At 42.9% G+C, this 26,871-nt stretch overlaps 2 protein-coding genes across 2 annotated transcripts in view; one reads left to right on the top strand and one right to left on the bottom strand.

Annotated features, from left to right (window-relative positions):
• The first annotated feature begins 707 nt into the window (after positions 1–707).
• On the top strand, positions 708–10,701 carry STOML3 (stomatin like 3). Its single transcript, XM_068984634.1, has 6 exons — positions 708–803; positions 885–957; positions 4,288–4,370; positions 5,880–6,083; positions 7,792–7,926; positions 10,477–10,701. The coding sequence occupies exons 1-6, from the start codon at positions 762–764 to the stop codon at positions 10,699–10,701; spliced, it is 762 nt and encodes a 253-aa protein (XP_068840735.1). The 5' UTR covers positions 708–761.
• Positions 10,702–22,150: 11,449 nt separating this feature from the next.
• Positions 22,151–26,871, bottom strand: part of FREM2 (FRAS1 related extracellular matrix 2) — a 156,173-nt gene continuing 151,452 nt past the window's right edge. Inside the window, exons 21-24 of the mRNA XM_068984595.1 lie at positions 26,465–26,591; positions 24,905–25,092; positions 24,550–24,696; positions 22,151–22,663 (exon numbers count right to left, since the gene is read on the bottom strand). Of these exons, the coding sequence (XP_068840696.1) occupies positions 22,151–22,663; positions 24,550–24,696; positions 24,905–25,092; positions 26,465–26,591 (975 nt within the window). The remainder of the gene's footprint in view (positions 22,664–24,549; positions 24,697–24,904; positions 25,093–26,464; positions 26,592–26,871) is intronic.

Genomic DNA, 26,871 nt, shown 5'->3' on the forward strand with positions numbered 1-26,871 from the left:
GTCCTGATTTCACCTGGGGAATTCTGAGGCCCTGGGAATCTGTCTTTTATTTATTTATTTCATTTTTATTATTTTTGACTGCACCATGACACTGGGAGGGATTGGGGGCAGGAGGAGAAGGGCACGACCGAGGATGAGATGGCTGGATGGCATCACTGACTTGATGGACGTGAGTCTGAGTGAACTCCGGGAATGGTGATGAACAGGGAGGCCTGGCGTGCTGCAATTCATGGGGTCGCAAAGAGTCGGACATGACTGAGCGACTGAACTGAACTGAACTGATGAGACACGAAGGCTGGACCTGCACCCCTGGGCCACCGGGGAAGTCCCCAGGAATCTGTCTTTTAAGATGGCACCCTGGTGATTTTCATGTGGGTGGTTTTATGTGTTTTGAGAGTAATAAACCATGGCAGCCCTATGTAAATGGTATGGTTATTATTATTATTGATTGCTATGAGATGTGTCTTAGAAGGGACAGGTCCATCTTCATCTAAAAACCTGAAGGAATATTTTCTGTGTGTGTGTGTGAGTGTGTGTGTGGGTGGTGTTACCGCCATCAAGAGTGTGGGTGGTTTCAGTTTGCTTCCTCAGCCCCATTCCAGCTTGGCCAGCTCCCTGGATGGTTTCTTCATACATGTCGCTGAATTGCTTTCTCAAGTACCATGTCAGTTACAGGCTTGCCTCCTTCCTGTTACCTAGGCATCAAGAGTAAAGGGCTTGGTGTATGTGGCTGGATCCTGCTTTTCCTTTCTTTCCTGCTGATGGTCATTACCTTTCCGATCTCCATATGGATGTGCTTGAAGGTAATACCCTGGGAAACAGATTGGTCTCTCCGTGTGAGTGGATGAACCATTAACACTAAATGCTCTGCCTTCATCTCTTAGATCATTAAGGAGTATGAACGTGCTGTTGTATTCCGACTGGGACGCATCCAAGCTGACAAAGCCAAGGGGCCAGGTATAACACTGGTTTTGTTGAACTATCATCAGTTTTAGCTGAACTCTATGACATTGCTAATGTTTGTTTTCAACTCACCAAAATGGCAGTTTCATAGGACAGATTCTAATATTTTTGAAAGAAGAGTCTATTCAAACAGTAACTTAAAAGGCACATGGAGGAGAATGGTTATTTGCTACACTTCTCTAGTAACATCTGTTGTCTGCCCCCTAATAAGATGTATTTAAGTAAACCCATTCTCTGTTCAGCTGCACTGTGGAGTCTCTGGGGAACTTCCTTATTCACTCTGTGTGCTCTCCACTTGGCCATGTACTAAAGCAGGCGCTCAGGTGTCTGTTACATTTTTAAACATATGAGAAACTTCAAAAGGAGAAGCTTGTTACAGAGACTTGGCCATTTCAAGTAGTATGGTCCTACTGTCTAATACAGACTTCCCTTGTGGTCCAGTGAAAGTGAAAGTCGCCCAGTCGTGTCTGGCTCTTTGTGACCCCCGTGGACTATACAGTCCATGGAATTCTCTAGGCCAGAACACTAGGGCTTCCCTCGTAGCTCAGTCTGTAAAGAATCTGCCTGCAGTGCAGGGGGCTCAGGTTTGATCCCTGCATTGGGAAGATCCCCTGGAGAAGGAAATGGCAAACCACTTCAGGATCCTTGCCCAGAAAATCCCATGGACAGAGGAGCCTGGTGGGCTGCAGTCCATGGGGTCGCAAAGAGTCGGGCACGACTGAGCGACTTCACTTTCACACTGGTGGTCCAGTGGCTAAGTCTCCGAGCTCCCAGTGCAGAGGACCTGGGCTCAATCCCTGGTCGGGGAGCTAGATCCCACATGTTAGACTTGCATGCCTCAGTGAAGACCATGTGCATTGTCTAATAAGGAACCTGAGGGAAAGAAAGCAAGAAATGCTTGTTAATGGGTATTCTTATGAGTTCATCCAAATAGAGGTGATGGAATTATCCAACTGAGGAAGAACAGAGCGAAGGCAAACCCTTTCTAGTCATGTTTCACCTGGTGGAGCCAAGATGATAACTTAGAAAAAAAAATTGGATTTGAGAGAGGTCAAATAACCACAGCTTGAAGGACTCTGGAGAAAAGTCTCTTCTAAATGAATTTTCCCAGAAGAGTTTACCACTAAATGTCCCAGGGTAACGAATCTCGTCATACACATCTCTGGGGCTGAGAATGTCACAAGAGCCAGAGGGAAACAGCCCAAATTGCTAATAGAGAACCTCCCCACTTCTGTAAATCGTAAACTATTCTTTAATAATAAAAGTATTCATAACAAGAGCTCCTACTTCTTGAGCACTTAATACATGCCTGGCACTATGATTTTTTTAAAAATAATTTTATTTATTTATTTATTTTTATTCTGTTTCTTCTGCATTCTGCTTGCTCTGTGGGCTTTTCTTTAGTTGTGGCGACCAGGGGCTGCTCTCTAATTGCGGTGTGCGGGTTTCTCCTTATATTGGCTTCTCGTGGCGGAGCAGGGCTCTAGGGCATTCAGGCGTCAGGAGTCGCAGCTCCCGGGCTCCAGAGCACAGGCTCAATAGTTGTGGTGCCCGGGCTTAGTTGCCCCGTGGCGGGTGGGGTCTTCCCGGACCAGGGATCAAACCTGTGTCTCCTGCATTGACAGGTGGATTCTTTACCGCTGAGCCACCAGGGCACTACGTTTAGCATTTTATTTCGTTATCATGTTGTGTGTATACTTGTCGCTCATTTGTGTCTGACTCTTTTTAATCCCATGGACTGTAGCCAGCCAGGCTCCTCTGTCCATGGGATTTCTCAGTCACGAATACTGGAGAGGGTTTTCATTCCCTTCTCTGGGGGATGTTCCTGACCCAGGGATCGAACCGGGTCTTCCCTATTGCAGGCAGATTCTTTTGCCATCTGAGCCACCGGGGAAGCCATAATCATGCTTAATCTTCACTATCATCTTATAGGAATTGGGTGACTGAGGCTCAGAAAAATTAGATGAATGTTCCTAGGTCACAAGCTAGTAACCAATAGGGCTGGGACTTACCTCTCTCTAGTTCTAAGGGCCATGATTGTAACCGCTGACTTAGCACCCAAAAGAGGAGTAAATTAGGAAGTAATCCTTACCTCAGAAAGGCTTAGAGACCAAAAGAAAGAAAGCACCTTAGCAGTGTTTTCGGTTGCTGCCACCCGCCCTTCGCAAGCTACTCAAAGCAAAAACTTGTTTCTTTGAAAACAGAAACAGAATCTTTTCAGTAAATGGAAAAGGGTGGGCGTCCCCATCATGCTGACATGCTTGTGGTTCTAGTCTTGGCCACTCTTGCTGTAGAGAAGCTTCACCAGAGCAAAGTTAAGGCATCATGGAATCCTCAAAGCAGTGTCCTCAGCCCTCCCTGCCCCCCAGTCTAATCCTTGACAGCTCAGAGAGAAGTAAGCGTATTCACAACGGAGGAAAGTCATTGTATATGAGCGAGAACGCAGTTACCGAGAAACTGTGAATGCTGTAATACATTAGTTTTAGGGACACTGAAATCCTGGGAAGACTTTAATGCCAACATTCCTTCAGTCCTGAAGAATATAAATGGAAATGTGGATAGACACTGATATTCAAGGCCTAAAGTCTGTGCTTGAATCTTTTGTACAAATATCTTTAACCCAGGGAAAAATCAAAATATTTGATTCTTTTGATCAAATCAAAAGAATATTCCAAAATATTCTTTCAAGTAAATGTCAAATTCAGTGGTTGAATAGAAGTATGTCCAATTTTTTCAATTTTAATTGGAGGATAATTGGTTTATAGTATTGTATTGCTTTCTGCCATACGTTAACATGAATAAGCCACAGATATACATATGTCCCATCGCTCTTGAAGAATATCTAATAATTAAATGTTAGGGCTTCCCTGGTGGTCCAGTGGTTAAGACTCCACTTTCACTGCAGGGGTGTGGGTTTGATCCCTGGTTGGAGAGTTAGGAGCCCACACGCCTCTCAGCCAAAAAAACCCAAAACATAAAACAGAAGCTATATTGTAACAAATTCAATAAGGACTTTAAAAAATGGTCCACAGAAAAAATATTGAAAGAAATCAAAATTATATGTCAAGAATCTTTAGCTTCTTAACAAAATATTTTAATTTCTTGGGAAATTAGTCCTTGACTAATAGGGGGAAAGTTTCAGGAGCCTTTAGTCCTTGACTCATAGGGAGAAATAATTACCCCAAAGTTAAACAGGTACTTATTGAAGATCATCTGAGAAGCATTTGTAATCCCACAAAAACAATGTACTGTATATCTAGGAGACAATCTATTGCAGTTATTTTCAGCTGGACCAAATTTTAAACTGTATTTACTTTTGCACAGGTCTGATTCTGATCTTGCCCTGCATAGATGTGTTTGTCAAAGTGGATCTCCGGACCGTTACTTGCAACATTCCTCCCCAGGAGGTAATGCTGATTAAAGATACATTTCTGGAAATAAAACCAATCTCTTCCCTGTTACATGGACAGTTGAGAATTCATAGTATGTTTTCAAATGATAAAGGGAAAGATCACCTGAATTCTTAGAGACCAGCTGGAGGAGTCCTAGGTGGCTCCTGAAACTTTTGGGCCTTGTTTTGTCAAATGAGAATGGAGCCAAGAGCAAGGGCTGAAAAGCTGGAAGACATGGAAATGATTGGGTGGGAGAAAGTCTGGAAGAAGAGAGAGAATGGATACAGAAGGCAGAGAAGCTGAGATGGAGAATGACAAGCAGATGCTTGGGAGAGTCTGATAAATCATTTTAAGAAAGAGCTGAAAGTAATTTGGTAGATGGTACTCACCGGTTATGATATTACCCTTTTCACCACCTTTTCAGAAATTGCATCTGTATCTCTCACCTCTGCTTTAAATTTTTTTATATGTTTGGATACAACAATGTGAGATGGGCATGGAGAAAGAACACACAGGGCACAAGGCTCACCTGCCATTGGGTTTCAAATAACTCTTTTCAGTTCTTGAAGTACTGAAACTGAATGAACCAAGCCAGTGACTGGGTGACAGGGAAGAGAAACAGAGTTATTAATAGTCATGCAACTTTCTAATACACAAAAACAGTCCAGGAAGAGAAAAGAAAGTGTGTGGAAGAGCAAAGGGGATTAGAAGAGAGAACAATCAACATCTTTGGGTAAATGATAATTTTCTCTCTCTGGTCCAGAAAACTGAATCAAGACCCAGCCATGATGTCTTCATACCACTGGCGGGAGTTAAAGAGTCTTTACCTTAGAATTCAGCCCTAATCATAAGAGACCTTGGGATGCCTAGGGACCTATCACAGGCTTTTTATGGCTCCATGGTAAATTGTTCTAGATGGGAGAATGGAGTTCTAGGGTCTACTTCCGTGGTACGCGCAGAAATCTGATTTTCTCCAAAGTCCCTCATCATGTTAATTCAGAATAACTAATGCAGAGCCTCTATAAAGTTAAATTGGTTTTTCCTTCTCCGAATATAGAACACGGATCTCTGGTGCCATCTATGTTTTCTAAGAAGCATTGCTATTCATCAAACCTGATGAAACTGAGAACTGAAAAGATTTCAAGTATCAGGGAAATGACTTTTCTACCTCTGTTTAGAAGGTAGAATTTCAGCAGGGTTCTGCATTTTAAAGTGGAAACACCTGCTTCACCTCTGAGTAGGGGATGTTGGACTTCCAGGAGATGAAGTTACAGGGACAGGTATATATCACACCTATGTAGGAATTTGGTTACTAATTAGGATTTGAGTCAGGGCAGGTTTTTGGTGGTGCTGGCCTGAGTTGTGATGAACGCTGTTCGTTTGTGGAGTGGACTCTGGGGTAGTCTGACGCTTTTCTGGTCATTGTGAAAGTCATGTGTCCGTGAGCTCAGTTGCTCAAGAGTCGTGTCTGACTCTGTGTGTGAAAGTCATTTGCATGTGACTTGCCGTGTTCTTGCTCCCCAGATCCTCACCAGAGACTCTGTGACCACTCAGGTGGATGGAGTGGTCTATTACAGGATCTATAGTGCCGTCTCAGCGGTGGCCAATGTCAACGATGTCCATCAAGCCACGTTTCTGCTGGCTCAGACCACTCTGAGAAATGTCTTAGGGACACGGACCTTGTCCCAGATCCTAGCTGGCCGAGAAGAGATCGCCCACAGCATCCAGGTAAAGACACAGAACACATAGCCTGCATTGTTAATCCACTCATTTTAATTATCAGTGATAATCAAATATCAGCAGTTCAAAGCACCTCCTCCCTGTGCGCACACACACGTACTGCTTCTCTTAAGAGATGGGCTTCAGTTTAGCATTTCTTTTTTTTAAAAAAACAATCATGAGGTCCAGATTTAAATATGTAGGTGGGAAGAGGGAGCCACTAAAATTGCTTTTGGAACTCAAAATGATGAATTGACATCATACACTTCAGCTTTTTCCTCCTAGGGAAGCTGACTTCATGCTCCCAATGTCAATAAAGATATGAATAGTAATCGTAGTTATACAATTGATGAGGATGTAACAGGCAGCCCTCTCACCTCTTGTTCACCCTAGATTATGTATATGTGTGTATGTGTGCTAAGTCTTGTCCAACTCCTTGTGATCGCATGGACTGTAGCCTACCAGACTCCTCTGTGGAATTTTCCAGACAAGAGTACTGGAATGGGTTGCTATTTCCTACTCCTGCTTCCTGACCCAGGGATTGAACCTGCACCTCTTGTGTCTCCTGCATTGGCAGGCAGATTCTTTATCACTGTGCCACCTGAGAAGCCCTAGATTATAGACAATCACATTTCTGTGTTTTTCGAATCAATTACGTTTTCATTCTGAGCCTGCCTTCTCTAAGAGGGCAGGCTGTTTGGTCCTTCTCAGCTTCTCATCCAGTCTCTAAGGTAGTGCAAAGTCCCTGAGGCTTTAGAAGATAATATCAGTTCTGCAAGATGATGCTCCATGCCGTTTTAAGAGCTTCACAAGTTCAGTGACTCAGATGTTTCCCCATCACAGTCGGATCAGTGGCTTCTTGGGAGTTCTCATCTCCCGGCTCTCTGCAGGGATCACAGGAAAGCAAGGGCTCACTTGCTATTTGGTAGCACGGAGATCTCTGCCCTTTACGCTTTAGAACTATTCATTGGATCTCGCTATTTCCTGAGGCATTCTTTCTCATCCCTACCCCTCTAGGATAACCAGCAAGCTATCTTCAGTTGTCTGAAGCTCTAACAATGGATGAGGATGTCTTTGGTTTTAGGCTTCTTCTGCCCTAAGAAAACATGTATGCCTTGCTACCTGTTTAAAACTGAGCCACAGGTCAGAGGTTAAACAGAGCAAGAAAAAGAGTATCTCAAAAAGTACCCAGGGATAATGTTAATATGTATTAAATTATTGCTGGGCCATGATAGATAGCTTACGTGTATTCTATCCAAACCTCATGACAGTCCTGAAAGAAAACCTTTCATAGGTATGAAGACTGAGAATCAGAAAGGTTAAGGAGTGAGTCCAAGATTCACAGCTGTAAATGGCAGAACCAGGACAAAAGCCACTGCTGCCTGCTTAGTGTCAGTGACAAGAAAATGTGGGGAATTTGCTCAAATCTAGATGAACAGTGTATGTTCCTTAGGAATGGTTTGGGTGCATCTGCTGAGTAACCACCTCTTAAAAGAAATACCAACTTTTGTTTCTGAATCCTTCCTGGGATTTACTTCAATTCCAGGAAGGGAGCGATAAGAACTCCTATTTTCTTCCCAAATGGTCTCACTCCAAATGCTGTAAATTCAAAAGGAGAAAAGGAAGAGTGTTTCTCTTGTGTATGTAAAATATAGCAGAATCTTTGATCACATTGCCTGTATTCTGATTGACATCCTTTCTTTTGACTTGGAAACAGACCTTACTTGATGATGCCACTGAGCTGTGGGGGATCCGGGTGGCCCGGGTGGAAATCAAAGACGTCCGGATTCCCGTGCAGTTGCAGAGGTCCATGGCCGCTGAGGCCGAGGCCACCCGGGAAGCCAGGGCCAAGGTAAGGGCGACTCCAGTCGGTACTGGAGGGCGAGCCCCTCACTCTGGAGCCCACGAGGCTGGAGCTTGAATGGAAGCTCAGGCGTCCTCAATGATTTCAAGAAGAGGGCTGCTGCTTCTCCTTTTTTTTTTTTTACAAGTTTTACTGAGAATTTCTTCCTGAATTAAAAGGTCAGCTTTGAGGGGAAGGATGGGGGAAGGCATATTAGGGGAGTTTGGAATGAACATGCACATCTGCTATATTTAAAATGGGTAACCAGTAAGGACCTACTGTGGGGCACAGGCAACTCTGCTCAATGTTATGTGGCAGCCTGGATGGAAGGGGAAGCTGGGGGAGAACGGATACATGTATCTGTATGGCTGAGTTCTTTTGCTGTCCATCTGAAACTGTCACAGCATTGTTAATCAGCAGTGTTGTTGTTGTTCAGTTACTCAAGTCAGTTGTGTTGGACTCTGCGACACCAGACTTCCCTGTCCTTCACTGTCTCATGGAGTTTGCTCAAACTCACGTTAATCATCTCTACCCCAATGCAAAATGTTAAATATAAATATAAAAAAATATATTTATATAAATATAAATATAAAATATAAATATATATATTATACTCAGTGACTTAGCAAAGTGGGTCCCCTTGAGAGACATGAGCAAGGCAAACACCAATCCCCAGGTCTCACCTCAGACTCAGTGAAGCAGAGGCTTCAGTGGGCCCAGGAACCTACATTCTTATGTAGCTGGTGATTCTGATGTAGCAACCTGGTGCCTGTCTTTCGAGCATTATCCCTCTAGTATGTGGCGTTGGAGAAGACTCTTGAGAGTCCCTTGGACTGCAAGGAGATCCAACCAGTCCATTCTGAAGGAGATCAGCCCTGGGATTTCTTTGGAAGGACTGATGCTAAAGCTGAAACTCCAGTACTTTGGCCACCTCATGCGAAGAACTGACTCATTGGAAAAGACTCTGATGCTGGGAGGGATTGGGGGCAGGAGGAGAAGGGCACGACCGAGGATGAGATGGCTGGATGGCATCACGGACTCAATGGACGTGAGTCTGAGTGAACTCCAGGAGTTGGTGATGGACAGGGAGGCCTGGCGTGCTGCGATTCATGGGGTCGCAAAGAGTCGGACACGACTGAGCGACTGAACTGAACCGAACTGAACTGAACTGATGTTAAGTGAACACACTAGATTAAGGGGACCAGGTGACTACAATCCAGGTTAGGGTTACAAAATGTGAGCACAACTTGGTCTCAAGTGTTCTTGAATCTATTGGATTCATAGCCTTCTTGTCTGTGTGAATTTCCTCAAGTATCAGAAACCAGTTGGGATTAGAAGCCTCCAGCTATCCTCTTTGGAATCTTACTTGGGAGTCCAGGAAGATTCCCTCTGCTTATCTCTGACTTCTCTGTTGAGGTCCAGCAGCTTCTAAGCAGTGGACCTGGGAAGCACTTTTGCACATGGGCAGTGAGTGCCCATGGATGGGGGAGTTGAGTTCCAAGTCATTCCTGGGCAGCTTGAGAACCAGAGGAGGTGCAGGGCTTAGGAGAGTTCCAAAGAGGGTTTGCAGACTGCACTCGCTGCTGCTTGTAATCAAGAGCAGGCGGAACTGGAAATAATTCTTACACTGTAAGAAGGAAACAAAATTGGAAATTTTTTTGTTCTAATTCTGTTAAAAGTGCCATTGGTAGTTTATTAGGGGTTGCATTGGAACTACAGATAGCTTTAAGTAGTATAGTCATTTTCACAGTGTTGATTCTTCCACTCCAAGAACATGGTATAGCTTTCCATCTGTTTGTGTTATCTTTGATTTCTTTCATGAGTGTTTTAAAGTTTTCTGAGTACAGGCCTTTTGCCTCCTTAGGTAGGCATTTTATTCTTTTCGTTGCAATGGTAAATGGGATTGTTTCCTTAATTTCTCTTTCTGATCTTTCATTGTTAGTGCATAGCAGAGGGAGCTCAGCTCAGTGGTCTGTGATGACCTAGATGGTGAGATGGGGGGGTGTGGTGGGAGGGAGGTCCAAAAGGGAGGGGATATATGTATACATATCGCTGGTCGCTGGTTCACTTCCTTGTACACAGAAACTAACACAATGTAAAGCAATTACACTCCAGTTAAAAAATGAAACAAAACTGGCAACAGAATGAAATTTTTAAAAAAATCTGTGATAAGTGAAACTCACAGAAGAAAAAGCCAGTTGGAAGCCTTGAATTTCAGATTTCTCTGCAAATGAAAGCAGCAGATGGGGAGCACAGATTCAAGAGCATCACTATGGTGGCTGGACCTGTATTTGTTTGGGTTAAAGGCAGGGCTTTTATTTTGTTTGGAATGAAAAGTAGGGACTCGTAATTTGTAAGTTATCTCCGCTTCCTGCAACCTCCTCAAATTTCTCTAATCACATAAGGATGTGAAACTCTAATCCTTGCTGAAGAAGTAGATGAAACATGGGTGGCCAAGTGGGGGCTGGGAGAGAAACATCATTGCAGACCCAGATAAAGAAAGCACTAGTCACAATCGGGAACCTTTATTTCTAAAGTCTTTTCTTTCTGTTGGTGTAGGTCCTTGCAGCGGAAGGAGAAATGAATGCTTCTAAAGCTCTGAAGTCCGCCTCCATGGTGCTGGCTGAGTCCCCGGCAGCCCTCCAGCTGCGTTACCTGCAGACCTTGGCCACCGTGGCCACAGAGAAGAATTCCACCATTGTGTTTCCTTTGCCCATAAATATGCTGGAGGGCATTGGTGGCATCACCTACGACAACCACCAGCAGGTCCCCAACAGAGCTTGAGGTCCTCCTGCTGCCTCCGGCCATCACTTAGGCATATCTGTTCCTATGGCAACCCCAGCAGTTAGAAGTGTTGAGAATATCAACACTATTCAAGCAGAGTAACTTTACAGCTGGATCAGCATTAGCAGGAAAAGGCATAGAGGCTACAAAGGAAAAAAAAAGAAAGAAAAAAAAAGAAAGGCTGTATGCTGCTTTTATTTTTAAGAAAGAAAAGAAAACTTTGCATTAGTCTTAGGATAATCAGTAAGTAGGCATCGCTGACTTAGAGCAGGAACTTTCTTGCTGTAGCTGGGGTGATCTTTGGGTGACCATGATTACGATTTCAGAATTATTTCTTTTAATGAGTTTAAGTAGGGCTTCCCTGGTAGCTCAGACAGTAAAGAATCTGTCTGCAATGCAAGAGACTTGGATTCAATCCCTGGGTTGGGAAGATTCCCCTGGCACTCTAGATAATCGGCAAAGTAACACATTTATACTAGCTATTTGCCTTATCAATCGAAAGTGATTATTTGCTCACTTTCCAGTTCTAGCTATCTGCTTTGTAATTCCAAAGTAATTATTAGCTAAATTTCTAATTGTGACAACAAAACCCCCAGAATGCTTAAAATTATGATTGATTTTGATGTTAAGGACTAAAGAGGCACTGAGGCTTCTGGCTGCAAATTTATCACCGCCTCCCTCTCCCAGGCAGATTGCCCTCAGCTCCCTGGCCGCGTGTCCTCCTCCTGGGACTGGTGGCCAATCCCGGCCTCCCAGCACCTTTGTCAGAGGGCGAGATAAGACACTGTGATCCTGCGGGCTCCAGTCTGCTTATGTGTCCACAAGTGAGAAGCTGGCAAAAGGTTGTGTTATTTGAAATCACTGGGGAACGGTAGCCTGCGAACTTCATGTTTTCAGTCTATCCTTAGTCCCAAGAGCCACAAGTCATCAAGGATTGCTTGTAATGATTCTTCCTCTCTAACTCATGCTCCCAAACCTCTCAAAAATAAAGACGCCATAGAATGTGAATGTATTTTATTTATTTAAATTTAAATTTATTTTAATTGGAGGCTAATTACTTTACAATATTGTATTGGTTTTGCCATACATCAACATGAATCCACCACGGGTGTACACGTGTTCCCCATCCTGAACCCCCTCCCGTGAATGGAGGTTTTATTTTAAAAATTGCTTTTTTGGAGATTATTTTGTTGCCATGGTGTAGTTTTTTTGGGGGGAGCCATTTTGAGCAACGGGATAGAAATTTTAAAGTTACCCTTTATTGAATGTCTGCTGTGTGTGACACTGTTCAGCCCCGCATGGATGCTAAGAAGTGTTCTTACATTATAAAGGAGAAAGTGGTGTCAAAAAGTTGAATGACTTATGCAGAGTCCCTTAGCTTGTGAGTGATAGATTGGAACTGGAAATCAGATATGCCTCCAAAGTTCTTGCTCTTAAATATCATTGAGTTTTCCTGGGGAGAGGTGAGTAGGGGAGGCGATGGAGCCCTTCCATTGCTTTTTTTGCCTTCAGTTCCAATCTTTTAGGTTCTAGAAGTCTGGGTGCTCATTATAGTCTTCCACTGTGTCTAGGACTCTTGAGAGCTTGCACACCCATGTGCACACAAATCCTCATGCACTCAAACTCCTTTTCACACTCCACCCATACTCCCCATGTCACGCCCACACTCACTTTCTCCCCCTCCGCCTCCCCTCATCTGCACTCACATCTCCTCCGCATGCTCCCCTCAGCACACAGGTACTATCTGCATATAAATGCGAAATGGAGATGCCACTCTACTTTTGATTTTCTAACCTGTTTTTTCCCCATGAAGCCGTATCATGCTTTATATGATTTTTGGACAATTCACAACTTACAAATTTTTCCGTAGATTCAACTGACTCTATAACATGAGTGAAAGTGTCGCATCTGACTCTTTGCAATCCCGTGGACCGGAGCCCACCAGGGTCTTCTGTTCATGGAATTCTCCAAGAAAGGATACTGGAGTGGGTTGCCATTTCTTCCTCCAGGGTATCTTTCCTGTCTCAGGGATCAAGCCACAGTCTCTTGCACTGTAGGCAGATTCTTTACCATCTGAGCCACTAAGGAAGCCAAAGAGTCCAAGAAGGCTAACCAAGTCCTAGACCTGTGTGTCTTTCCTGTGCAAACCAAGCAATGCAGAGCTCCTCCCCCACCCGCCTCCTTTCTCTGGCTCTAACACCCTGGTCCAGATCTATGCGCTCCAATCACCCCAGCGCCAGGCACTAGATAAGCAGAGGCAGCTCCGTCTACAGCCCAGTGAAATGATTCAGACCTAATCATTTCAGCTCAGTATTCAGCTCATCCTAAACCAGCTCACTTGCCTTATCCATCCCTTCCCATGGAAACCACAGGAGTGGCTCTTGCCTACACTTCACCTTCACTCCTTTCGCCTCCTGATGGACACTGTTGCTCCCCTGGTGCTCCTTTTGGGAGCTGAGTATAATACGTATCTTTTCAATGGCAATTATCTCTTAATCTGTTGGCCTTGTCATACCTGAATTATAATAAAACTTACATTTAAGAGTTTTATTGGGCTTCCCCGGTGGCTCAGACAGTAAAGAATCTGCCTGCAATGCAGGAGACCCAGGTTTGATCCCTGGGTGGGGAAGATCCCCTGGAGAAGGGAATGGCAACCCACTCCAGCACTCTTGCCTGGAAAATCCCATGGACGGAGGAGCCTGGTAGGCTGCAGTCCATGGGGTCGCGAAGAGTCAGACACGACTGAGCAACGTCACTTTCACTTTTCACTTTCATGCATTGGAGAAGGAAATGGCAACCCACTCCAGTGTTCTTGCCTGGAGAATCCCAGGGACCGGGGAGCCTGGTGGGCTGCCGTCTGTGGGGTCACACAGAGTCGGACACGACTGAAGCGACTTAGCAGCAGCAGCAGCAGAGACTAGCACTTTCACTTTCCATTTAAGAGATGGCAGCTGGTGGTTAGGCAGGAGTCTGTATAGGGTCAGCTCAAATGGGCCTGACTTGTCTCCTGATGGCTTTTTTCTCTAGTCAGGTCCACTTTGACTAATTCTGGCTTGGGGACGTTTCCTTTAAATTAAGTGCCTCTGGGGGTAGTTGTGACTTTCTGGCAGGGAGATCTTAGTTCTAACTGTCAACATCCTCGGGGAGCTGGATGGTCAGTCTTCCCTTTCTTGGTTCCATTCCCCAAGCTCCTGAAGGCCAGGCTTTCTCCCTCACAGCTTGGAAATTTCCAGCACACAGACCTTCTTTTTCTTCTGTGGTGGGGACTGACCAATCCATCCATACATCTCAGTTGCTGATCACAACCTTTCTGCTAAAACACGACCTTTTCTCCCTTGAGTCTTGGAAGTGTTGGGAGAACTTTGACACAGGAGTTTCCCCTCCCCCAGCCCCATCTAATTTTGTGTATTTTGCCCATTTTAGGGGGTAATTTTTCAATAGCAGGGCTTCCCTGATAAAGAATCCACCTGCAATGCAAGAGACCCTGGTTCAATCCCTGGGTCAGAAAGATCCGCTGGAGAAGGGATAGGCTACCCACTCCAGTATTCTTGGGCTTCCCTTGTGGCTCAGCTGGTAAAGAATTCACATGCAATGCGGGAGACCTGGGTTTAATCCCTGGGTTGGGAAGATCCCCTGGACAAGGGAAAGGCTACCTACTCCACTATTCTGGCCTGGAGAATTTTGTGGACTGTATAGTCATGGGGTCACAAAGAGTCGGACAGGGCTCAGTGACTTTCACTTTCACTTCTTCAGTAGCAATAAAGAGCTGTCTTTTTGTTTCTTTTTAGCATTAAAATATTAGGGAATTCCCTGGTGGTCCAGTGGTTAAGATTCTGTGCGTTCACTGCCAAGGGTGTGGGTTCAATCCCTGGTCAAAGAAACTAAGATCTTGCAGCGTGGTCAACAACAACAAAAATAAAATAAATACGAACTAATGTAAAATTAATAAATTATTGATTTAAAATAATCAAATGATATTAAAATAAACCAAATGAGATTATTGACTTCGGTTTGTTGCTGTTGTTTAGTTGCTAAGTCTTGTCCGACTCTGCGACCCCGTGGACTGTAGCCCACCAGTGTCCTCTGTTCCTGGGATTTTCCTGGCCAGAGTCCAGGAGTGGGTAGCCATTTCTTACTCCAGGGGAGATTCCCAACCCAGGGACAGAACCTGAGTCTCCTGCATTGGCAGGTGGATTCTTTGCCACTGAGGCACCAGGGAAGCCCATTGACTTAGGTTAACTTTGCAAAGAAGTGACTAATCTCCTTGGCAGTAAAGACCCTTGGCAACAGATCGGATGAATTGGTTCATCTTCAGCAGGGCAGCTGGGCAGGGTTTCAGAGCTTAGCCAGGTCTAGTCAACCTTCCCTCTCATCCCCCACGGCCCCACCCCGTGAAGTGTTAGTCACTTAAGTATGTTGTTGTCTCTAAATATCCATTGCCCTGGCAGCCCTCTGGCTGTGTCTGCACCTGTTACAATGGGTAGGCAGGCGCTAAGACCCTGAGGAGCAGCAATGTTTTACCACCAGCATTAAGGAAGTCATGGGGTAGGCAGACCTGCAGGTCCCAGGCTGAAAACCTATAGATGCTCAAGGCTAGAATCAGAATGGAAAGCAACTGCCAGTCATTGCAGACTACAGGGATGCTGTGATTTTTGTGTGGCTAAAAGGTATAGAATACACCCCAATAACTTGGCCATTTGAACACTTTATGTTTATAGGGGTTTTATTTATATTCAACATGTGATATGTTGTAAAGGAAAACAGGTGCAGTTATAAAACACAAGGGGTAGCAAGAATTCATTTATACATGGACTTAAGACTGAATAACTCCAAATTGTTTGCATAATTGAATTCCCAGGGATAAACTTCAATATCCAGCAAATATGCAGTGCCTTAGTAAATAGAGAAAAAAAACCTAGACTGTGTGTGAAGAATTCCCATGGGAAAAATCACAAAGGCTATTAAGTTCTCAAATAATTCTATCACACACAGTTATGTCACTTGGTGGCTAGATAAATACAAATTTGTTGAGTGTTTTGGAGGGCACTTGATACACAAGCAGGCACTTAAAATGATTATAAAGCATACTTTGTCCAGGATAAAGTTTTTTTTTGTATAAACAAATGGACTTAAAAAATATCTTGCCAAAAGCTTAAATTCCTGAAGCGACAGACAAAGAGTCTGCTTTGTACTTCTTTTTGTAATGTGCTTAATGCGGGCCCTTACAGAAATTTTCTTTTAGTCTTACCAATAATTATCTTCTTACATTTTAAGTGATTTTTATTATAATGGTCTTTGTTTTTAATATTAGTTTTTAAAGTTTACATTTCTCTTTTCTTTCTTCTTCTTTTTAGCTACAGCACTGAGATTTCCTGTTATAGGATCACTCAAACATCAGAAAAAATAAATATCTGTAGCAGAAAATCACTGAGAGTGTCTAAACAATCACGTACTCAGTGGAAGCCACATCTGGGTAGCAGTAAGAGTTTTGTGCATTTGATGATTGTAATTTTAAATACTTCAACACTGTTAACATTTCAACAAAGTTTCTGGCCATTCTTTTCATTCCAAGGTATTCCATCATCCAAAACAACCTCATCTTGTGATCTTTGACCTTTTATTCTTGCTCAGTTAAATTCTTAAAAGGATGTTTTTTACATTTTGAATGTCAATGTTGAATCTCCACTGAGAGAAAAATCAAGACACAGATTGTCATCACAGTATCCAATACGATGCTTTTGATCTTTTGCAGGAAGTTCTTTTCTCCCCCTTCATCCAAAAGCCTTAACTTTTTCTAAAGAAAAGGACACTACACAAGCCCTGTGCTCACTTGCCAGCTTTCAGATGACTGAGAACACTAATGATTTAGTGAAAACAGTGATGGTTTCAAAACTAAAAGGGAAGCATTACTGAAAAAACGACAAATCTCAGAGAGGGTAAAAAACAAGCCCACGAGAGAAACAAGGAAATAAAGGAGGCAAAAAGGAAAGGAAACATAGTAAAAGTAGATGTTGTTGCTAGAGCAGTTGTTTTGGATGTTGTTGCCTTTGTTCTTTAGCAAAACACAATATTGAAAAAATATAAACAAATATCAAGGAACAGAAAGCAAATGCACTTGAAAGGAAAGGGGAAAAAAACCCGCTCTTGTTTAAAAGTTTGTAAGTTCAGCACTCTCATTTTCCTTCCATGAAAACGAAGAGTCTCACATTAGTCTGTATTGCTTATCAACTTTAGTTCTAAAAGAATCAGCTTTCTTCCCCTATTTAAAAGGTTTCTTGGTAATCTTTTTAGTAAAAACTGTAGGAAAATATTGTACACTTCTGTTTTAGAATCTCTTATCAAAATAACTACCAAAACCTCAAAGTATTATGTTCTTAATATCCAAGGATATGGAAACAGAGAGAATTAAACAGGGTTACCTTGAACATATGGATAGTTTGTTTCTAAGAAGAAAGTAGAAACCTGTGTCATCACTATGTATTAATAATACTAGAATCAGTTCTAGGGAAAAGATCTCTTAAGGAAACACTTTAACCTTTGAATTCATATCAAAGAAACTCCCACTATGGTCTGTTTTTACAAATGAGCATTATGTTGACCTTGAAAATCTTCATAATGGGCAATTCCAGTTAAAACCATGGTTTTTGGGGTCATTATTTCCTAGAAGTGTGATTTTTTAAAAAAAAATGCATGTGAGCCTCTGTGTGTGTGTTAAGAGTAGTATTTATAGTTTCTGGCCAAATTATACTTTTTAAAGCCTTGACAAGTTGGGCTGTTGAGCATTTGTGTTCTACTCATTTGCCATATGGTCAGTGAAGACACCTGTTTCCATCCTTTTATTATTGCTATCATGGCTAGAAAAAAAATGAAAGTTTCAAAGATCCATGATATTCTGGCCTTCACATTAGTACAATTATGTGAATTCTAATTTGTAAATTATTTGCATCTTTAAAAATATTTTTTTTCTTTTTCCTATTAAAGTATAACATTGATTTCTAAGTTAATCCTAAATAGATATTTTCAAAGCAGTAGCTGAAATCAAATTTCCAACTCTTAAAATCTAAATGTCATTCCATTTCATTGTTATTGTTACCCTAACATTTCTCAGGCTGGGGCTATTTTAACCCCTAGCACCGATTTGTCTGAGGAAGGGCTCTCTGTGGTTTTTACGCAGTTCTGTTTTCATTTTGAAAACTGACTTTGGAGTTGGTGAGTTGGCTGGTGGCTCAGATGGTTAAAAATCTGCCTGCAATGCAAGAGACATAGGAGACACTGGTTCGATCCCTGGGTTGGGAAGATCCCCTGGAAAAGGAAGTGGCAATCCACTCCAGTATTCTTGCCTGGAGAACTCCATGGACACAGGCAGGATATAGTCCATGGGGTTGCAAAGAGTTGGACATAATTGAGTGACTAACACTTTGGAGTTGGTAACTTGGAAAATAATAAGAGGTAAGATGACTTGATAAAGAGGCTCTTTGTTGCTTCCAGAACTGAATCCCTTGGCATTGAGCCCAGAGTCAATCCTGTTGTCACAAACACTCTGCAGTAGAATGTCGACAGATTCCTAGTCGACCTTTGTTCATACCATTCACAAATCGTGATGCTTGCGTGAATCACAATGTGCGACTTTAGGACATGAGGTTGATGTTAAAGAACCGGAAGAGCTTAGCTGTTACACTACATCCTTGGAATAAAGTAGACCTATCTTCCATGAAGAAGAAAAAATACGCTGGGCCTCCCACATCACTGGGGCTTCCCTGGTGGCTCAGTGGTAAACAATCTGCCTGCCAGTGCAGCAGATGGGGCTTCAGTCTCTGGGTCAGGAAGATCCCCTGGAGAAGGAAATGGCAACCCACTCCAGTATTCTGGCCTGGGAAATTCCACGGATAGAGGAGCCTGGCGGGCTATGGTGTCACAGAGTCGGCTGCGTCTCAGCGACCCACATCTCTGCAACATGCTTTCTCTGCACAGTTGTGTAAAGGATGATTCCCTTAAATTTCTGATTTGAAATATTTGGTGTTAGAACTGCATTTGGAATGATCCATAACATGTGGGGTTTTTAGATGGAGAGGAGCTGACTCCTCTGTTCGTGTGGAGAGACATGGGTAAACTATAGTTCACAGAGAGGCTTAGTGTCTTCTTCATCCAAGAGGGAGACAAATGCAAATCTTGATCCCTTTAGTCCAAAGAAACAGCTGCATTTGATTGTAACCTGCCCCAGGGTAAGAACAGAAGCTTGGGCTAATCCTAGAGGAACTTTCAGGAAACATTAGCTGAGGGAACGAACTGAAATAAATAAAACCATATGTTAAAACACACTTATGCATTTTAATGTTTCATGGTTCATATGTCAGGTGAGCAGTTAATGCTTAATACTGAGTTTTGTGTTTCCTATGCAATGTCAATAGACCTTATTTTGTTGGAGTCAGAAGCTACTGAGATCTAAGGAGTGATTACTGCTCACACCCTGTCCTCTATGGGAATTTATTTTAGGTATTTATTTTATGTATATATGGGAATTTATTTTACTAGAATGATTCTCTAAAACTAGAATATTGAAACTATTCTATAAGGGTCTGCCTTACTGTACAGAAAAGCATATGTCTGATGCCTTTTTTTTTTTCCACTCAAGAGTTTTTAATGATTAGACATCTATTAAATCACATATTACATATACATATATTAAAAAATGATGCAGAAGTCCAAGTAGTCCATACTTAAGAAAGCTGTACCTGCCTATTTCCTATAGGCTTTTTTCCCTCCACCTCCATGGGGAAGGAAGAAGAGAAAGAGAAGTAGAGAAGGAGATGGGCAGAGAGGAGATTTTTCTAGAAAGCGCATTTTCTATATTACGTGAGCTCTCCAATTTATCCAAAGTCATCTCATCAGAACAACTCATTGTAGAGAGAAATTTGGTATAAAACCAGCCTGGCCCAAAGGTTTACAATAGCTTTCTTGTAATGACGCTTCCCTGATAACATACTCTGACAGAAACCCCCAAGGTTGTTTGACAATCAGGCTCAGAGCATCTTAATTAAACGTAATATAAAGTCAATTGAGAGTACTTGCTCTAAGTTTCCATAAAACTGAATCCAATGCTAAGTTGTAAAAAAAAGTCCACACGCTATTTAAAGTTGCTTAAGAAATGCTTGTTCTTACGCAAGTCACGAGGTAGCCAAAGAATCGCTAAGCCTCTATCAGAAAGCAAAATAAAAGGAAAAGTGATCATTAAGAAAGTATTAATGTTTATTTGGTAAGTGATCTCCTGGGTCATACAGTACTCTCTGTGTACAGAAGTCCTTCCATGGACCACCTACACTGTTGTAGGTGATATTTATGTACTCCCCAATGGAAGAAGACTACAGTCTACCCTATTCTTTAAAAGGCTTTGAATATCAAGTTGAGGGCTGCCCCAAAGAAGAGAGGGAAGCACTGGTTATTTCCGGCCTCTCTCCCAGCATCAAAGTCACTTCTTTTTTTCAGTGACGAGAAATGTTGGGGCTCACAGACACCAACTTGAAAGGGCCTGAATGACCTGAGGAGGCCGCTGTGACTGTGTTAGTCACTCAGTCGGGTCTGACTCTTTGCCACCCAGGGACTGCAGCCCACCAGGCTCCTCTGTCCATGGGATTTTCCAGGCAAGTGGGGTGCCATGCCCTGCTCCAGAGGATCTCCCTGACCCAGGGATTGAACCTGTGTCTTCTGCATTGCAGGCAGTTTCTTTACTGATGAGTCATTGACCTTCTAAACATCTCCACTCCACCAGGATGTCCAGCTTGGCCAGGTTATACCTAGGCATGAGAGGGAATCCCAGGCAGCACTTGAGAGGGAGTCTTTAGGTCAGGTTCTTTTCCTGCTGACCTATTTCCGCTTGAAATATATGTACTAATTTTTGGAAGATTGGTCACTAAACTACTGACATATTCCCTCATCAACTGAAAATGCTGCTATTTGGTGAAAGCACATTTCTCAGAAAGACAATGGGAGGCTTATCAAACAAGCTCACTCAAGTTCCTTGGTTTTTAACCCTGGAGACAGTATTTTTAGATACTGAGATGGACCACAATGCAGTTCATTTCACTGAACTGAAGATGTCAGAGAGCTGAAGCTTTCTTCTTTGATCAAAGAAAAATGTGATTGGGGATGCCCTGGTGGTCCAGTGGTTAGAACTCTGAGCTTCCACTGCAGGGGGCACGGGTTCGATCCTTGGTTGGGGAAGTAAGATCTTGCATGCCTTGTGGCATGGACGAAAGAAGAAGAAGAAGAATATGATGAGTGATGCTGGCCATCTCTAAGATCATCTCTGGAATGACGGTTGAAGGGATTCCCATTGTTTGGACCAGGTGCTGCTTAGAAAGCTAATAAAATACCTTTTGGACAATTTAAGTTTTGGACCTCATTGTGTAATGCTATTGTGAGGGTTAACCTCATGTGTCATCGTCAAAATGTTCTTTTACTCCATAAAGTATATGTAAGAGGCACTTTGGTTAAACATATTATATTAATAAATACCACTTTCTCCCTTCACCATCATAATGACATTTCTCCTTATCATTTATGGGTTCAATACTGCAAACATCTAGGCTCAGTTCTTCGAGAACATTGTCTTGTAACTGGGGATCTAACTCTATGGCATTTCTTCATCATCAAACTGTCACCATCCTGCTCATGTCCCACAAATGAGCACCAATAAGGTATATTATCATGCAAGAATTCTACTATTTCTTACTATGTACCCAAACAGAGCAGTCTCTCTTCAACCATCCTCTCCAGACTCAACGTATTCTTTGGTTTAATTTAAAATTAAATAAGCAAATGAAACAAGAAGGATCCGACGAAGATGAGGAACAAGGCAAATGCAAGTGGCTGAGCTACTTGCCCTCTATCTTTCCTTCCATTCCCTCTCAAGTAGGTAAAAAAGGTGATTTGTGGGTTGAGCTACCCTTGGTCATAATTCCATGCTGTCTTCACCTATTAGAAAACTTGTCACCATAAACAGTGTGTTTATCATTCTTCAAGACTACTGATGGAAACCTTCGGAGTACTAAAACGTTATATAATGAATAAACAGTGTGACAATTGCACCTTCAAGATTCACCCCAATATAGCAACAAGAGACTCCTGTTAAGTTTCTGAAGGAGTCTGTGAGCACCAGGTTCATCTCCACTGTGTAGAGAAAATGCCTAAGGTGAGTACATTCGTCGCCGTCTACCATGGTTGTGTGTACACGTGGATATATACTTGATGCCTTCTGGGCAAGAGGAAAGATGTGGTCTATGGTCTGAAGGTGTCCTCTGATGCCTGAACGCAGACAGAATGTGAATCAACGCTCACTAGTACAGTCAGGTCCTCTGAGCAGCTTTGTCACAGAAGTCCCCAATTCTCTGCCGTCGACAGAAGCACTGGGTTTCGATTGTCTTTTCCTGGGCACTGGAGGAAAAGGCTGCCATCAAACCTCCGAGCTGTCGCTGTGGTGGCTCACCGAGGGCATCATGGGCTCACGGCTGCCAGGGTCCTTGGGCGTGTCCTTCCTCCTGGCACCCTTCTTGCCCTGGTGCATCATCACCACGACGGCAGTGAGGATGACCGCCAGGAGTCCCACCGCGACGCCCCCCACCACTGTGAGCAGGCTGACCTCAGAGCTGGGACTGTTGAGCTCCCGGGGGAGGACGCCGTCAGGGGAAACCCTCCCGCGAAGGATCTGCGTCCTGCTGCTGCGGTCCAGGGCGATGTGCTGGATGTTTGTTCCCCGGTTGTTCTCAGCCCCGATTTCCCACGCCAGCGGAGGGCTGCTTCTGATCTCCCTCTTCTTCCGGCTCTTGGTAGCTGCCTGGGGCTTCCCTTGACTCACCAAAGAGTGGTACCGGTACTCCACGCTGCGTTTGCCAATGCCTCGGTTGGCGTTGTCTTTCGATCTTACTGTGTAGATGGTGTGTATGTACCATTCTCGACCCAGAGCAACCTAGAAACACAATTCTACTCATTAGAAGATTTAATCCTAGGCCAATCTAAAAATTCATGACTCTCAGCAAGAGAAATTCATAACAAAGATCATGAATAATCATTCAATTTAGTCTGCGGAATTAATATATTTAACATCGTTACATGTGTAGTCTGCGCAAGGCTTTGTGTAAAGCACTCTGTAAAATACTCTGTGCAACTCTTAAGGGAGCATGTGCTGGTAAATATTTGTCAGGGCTGCAGAGAACTCCAGACCACACAGTCTAACGCATTCACTTAAAAAATGAGCGGATGACACAGATACAGAGAATAAATGAGTGGTTACCAGCAGAGGGGAGGATCAACATAAGCATTGGGAAGTGGGAGATTAAAAAACTATTGGATGCAAGATAGGCTACAAGGATGTACTGTATGACGTGGAGATAGAGCCAATATCTTGTAATATTAATGCCTGTAAATAAGACAGTAACCTTAAAAAATGTATAAAAATTTAAAAATTAAAAAACGTTTTAAAATGAGCAAATGAGAATACAGAGCAGTTAAGTGACTTGCCCAATATCATTGAACTAGTTAGAATCAGAGGCAGGATTAGAGGTAAGACTTTCTGAAGCTCAGAACTCTTTTTCTAGTGGGTCTTGCTGTGTATTTACATATAAGGCCATAGAAAACTTTTTTCTGCTTTTTTCAGTGTCTGTGAAAAGAAGGTTCTTCAAAGACTTCAGGATTTGACTTCAGGTCAAATGCTTTGAGGGTTAACAATAAAAACAAACAAACAAACAAACAAAAAAAGTCAGGATTTCCCTGGTGGTCCAGTGGCTCAGTTTATGTGTTCCCAATGCACGGGGCCTGAGTTCAATCCCTGGTCCGGGAACTAGATCCTGCATGCCGCACCTCAGAGTTCACGTGCTGGAACTAAAGATCCTGCTTGCCACAATTAAGACCTGGCACAGTCAATAAATAAATTAACAAGTAAATATTAAAAAAAATCATACTTCAACTTCCTATTTGAAAAGATTCAGGATAACAGACATGCTTTCTTAAATTCCCTCTTTAGCAAAATAGTGAAGTGAAAGTTGCTCAGTCGTGCCCAACTCTTTGCGACCCCATGGACTATAGAGTTCATTCAATTCTCTAAGCCAGAATACTGGAGTGGGTAGTCTTTCTCGTCTCCAGGGGATCTTCCTAACCCATGGACTGAACCCAGGTCTTTAGCATTGCAGGTGAATTCTTTAACAGCTGAGCCACAAGAGAAACCCTCAGTGGAATAAGGGTAATATATTTCTCCAGCCCATCCTATTTGGTCAATTTTCAGTAAACATCCTAAAAGATGCACTTGCTACCCTAAGGATTCACAATGTGAAAACATCTCTGAATTTGTCTCATTTGTCTGCTCACTGTTACGGTCTCCTGGGTATCTTTCTACCTTCTGTCTCTAGGTTAGCGCTTCCTATTTTGGTCTATGAAGAATGGAGATTTCTGTGCTGTGCACAATTGTTTTCCTGAGTCCAGCTGTTCATTTAAGATCACTCTAATAAAGATAGTCATGAAAAGTCAAATGAAAGGAGATTTTGAAGAAGACCACCAGAGTTCCTAACTAACAGGTTTAGATTTATACTCTGGGCTGAATAAGGGTCTTCATTACATATAGACATAAAACACGATGAATATATTGATAAACATAATAATAGCCAATGTTTATGGAGTGTTCATGATGCACTCAGGATGGTCCGGAGTGGTTTACATGCATTATCTTACTCAAAGTTCACATTAACTCTACACAATATGGCAATTACTGCCTCTTACGTGAGAAACGTCTGAGGCATTCCGATGTTAAGTGGCTTGCAAGTGATTGCACAGCTGTCTTAAGTAACCTTGTTTCTGGCTCACCTGAAAGAGTGGTGTTGAGTCGACTTTAAATCCATCAGATCCAGGCTGATTCACTAAGAGGATAGCTTCAGGGTCATCCACCGCCAGTTTGGCATTAAACAGGACATTTCCAAAGCTGGTGGCTTGTGTTTCTGGTTGAGCTTTGTCCTTTAGGCAATAAGGAAAATGAGGATCGCTGTGGATAATGCCAGCGTTTGCAAACGCAGGAGGTTTTCCTATTAGTTTTGTGCAAATACCCTTAACCATAAAATGTCACCATTTGGTTTCATTTTAAAAGATGCTTTTGTTTTAAAATAGAAGACAGAAACAATTAACTTGGTCTAATCTGGTGCACTGTTTGGGTCAGAGCACTTACCACAATTTTAAATCTATATAAGAGTGAAGGCGAATCAGCCAAGCAGCCGTATTCTGCATTCGTTGGATTGTACTTGGGAACGTAGCCGTCAGCCCCAGTGCACAGAAACACCTTCTCAATGCTGCAGTAAAAGGAATCACCTAGATTCTGGACCGGATCCACCATGACCCGACCGTAAATGATATCACCTGCAACAGATATGAGGAAATGTCCTTTCTATTAAGGGATACAGTGTGTCTGTATGACACAGCAAACAGTTTATGACAATAATGACACTTTATTCCCTTCTCTTCCTAATCTGGTATCAAATGTTGAAGAACTTCCTGCATGAGCTTCAGGGTCTGGTCCACTCCCAGGCCTCAGATAGGACCACTTGGCAGATGACCACAAGTACTAAAGATTTATTGACCCTTACATGCCAGTGGGAATAACCTCGAGGCATGGCTTATAACTTAACATTCATAACATCCCACTGTAGTTCAAGTCCAGTTTACACAATACATTAGCTGGCAAGATGTAAGAAAGTCATTATAGGGTAACACAAAAAAGAAAACACCAATAAAAAGCCAAAATAGCTCTATTTGCTTTTAAAGGAGGGTTTAGTGAAACTCCCTGGTATTTCCTTATCTATTTCACGGCCACTACTGACCACCTACTGTGTGTACAAGGCATTTTGCTAGGTTCTGGGAATATACCACTGAACAAGACAGGCACAACCCCAACCCATGAGCTACATTATGTACTTGAGTGTATGAAATATTGAGTGTACACAAACTGAAAAATAAAAAACATTCAAGGAAAAAATTCCAGACTTGTTTCAAAAATCACTTAGTTAAGGGAAATCTCAGTTGGTAAAGAATCCGCCTGCAATGCAGGAGACCCTGGTTTGATACCTGGGTCAGGAAGATCCCCTGGAGACAGGATAGGCTACCCACTCCAGTATTCTTGGGCTTCCCTTGTGGCTCAGCTGGTAAAGAATCCACCTGCAATGTGGGAGATCTGGGTTCAATCCCTGGGTTGGGAAGATCCTCTGGGGAAGGAAAGGCTACCCACTCCAGTATTCTGGCCTGGAGAATTCCATGGACTGTACCATGAGGTTGCAAAGAGTCAGACATGACTGAGAGACTTTCACTTCACTAAGGGAAATAAAGGTTGATTTTCTGAGAATAAAAATCATCCTGTAACATATATCTGAAGCCCCAGGTGGCTCAGTGGTAAAGAATCCACCTGCCAAAGCAGGAGATGTAGGTTCGATCCTTGGGTCAGGAAGATCCCATGGAGAAGGAAATGGCAACCTACTCCAGTATTCTTGGCTGGAGAATCCCATGGACAGAGGAGCCTGGAAGGCTATAGTGTATGGGGTCGCAAAGCACATTAAATACATATCCAGTTTCAATGATCCCCTCCCCCATCCCTGCCAAAATGATAAAGACCCAGTTACATTCTCAAAACCATAAAATAAGTTGTAACTGGCCCCCTCAATCACAATCCCGATAAAGCAAAGGATAACAGACACAATGGCAAACAGACAGAGCAGACCTCTCATTTGTAAAGTGATACCTTCTGCAAAGGCAACGTCGCTCTCCTGCCCAAATCCCATGGATCCATCAGACAGCCAGAGGCTCTTCTTGGAGAGGAGGTACATCTGGGTGTTCAAGCTAAACTCAGCCGCCACTGGGTCACTGACCTAAAACCAAGCGTAAAAGCCCTCTTATGTGTTGTTGATGGTTCTGGTGGCGCACAAGCACATTATTTGCAGAAACACACACGCACTGTACTCTGGCATAAAAAACACTAAACACTGCACTGTGATCAGTTTTCATGTCAACCAAACCGACTTAAGGAATTCTAACACTGGCTTTGTCCTTCTTAAGAAGGCAAAATGGTCAACTTTAAACCATTTTTTAAAACATTTTTTTGATGTGGATCATTTTTAAAGTCTTCACTGAATTCGTTACAATATTGCT

Source organism: Capricornis sumatraensis, chromosome 12, assembly GCF_032405125.1.
Source record: "Capricornis sumatraensis isolate serow.1 chromosome 12, serow.2, whole genome shotgun sequence".
NCBI classification, from domain to species: domain Eukaryota; kingdom Metazoa; phylum Chordata; class Mammalia; order Artiodactyla; family Bovidae; genus Capricornis; species Capricornis sumatraensis.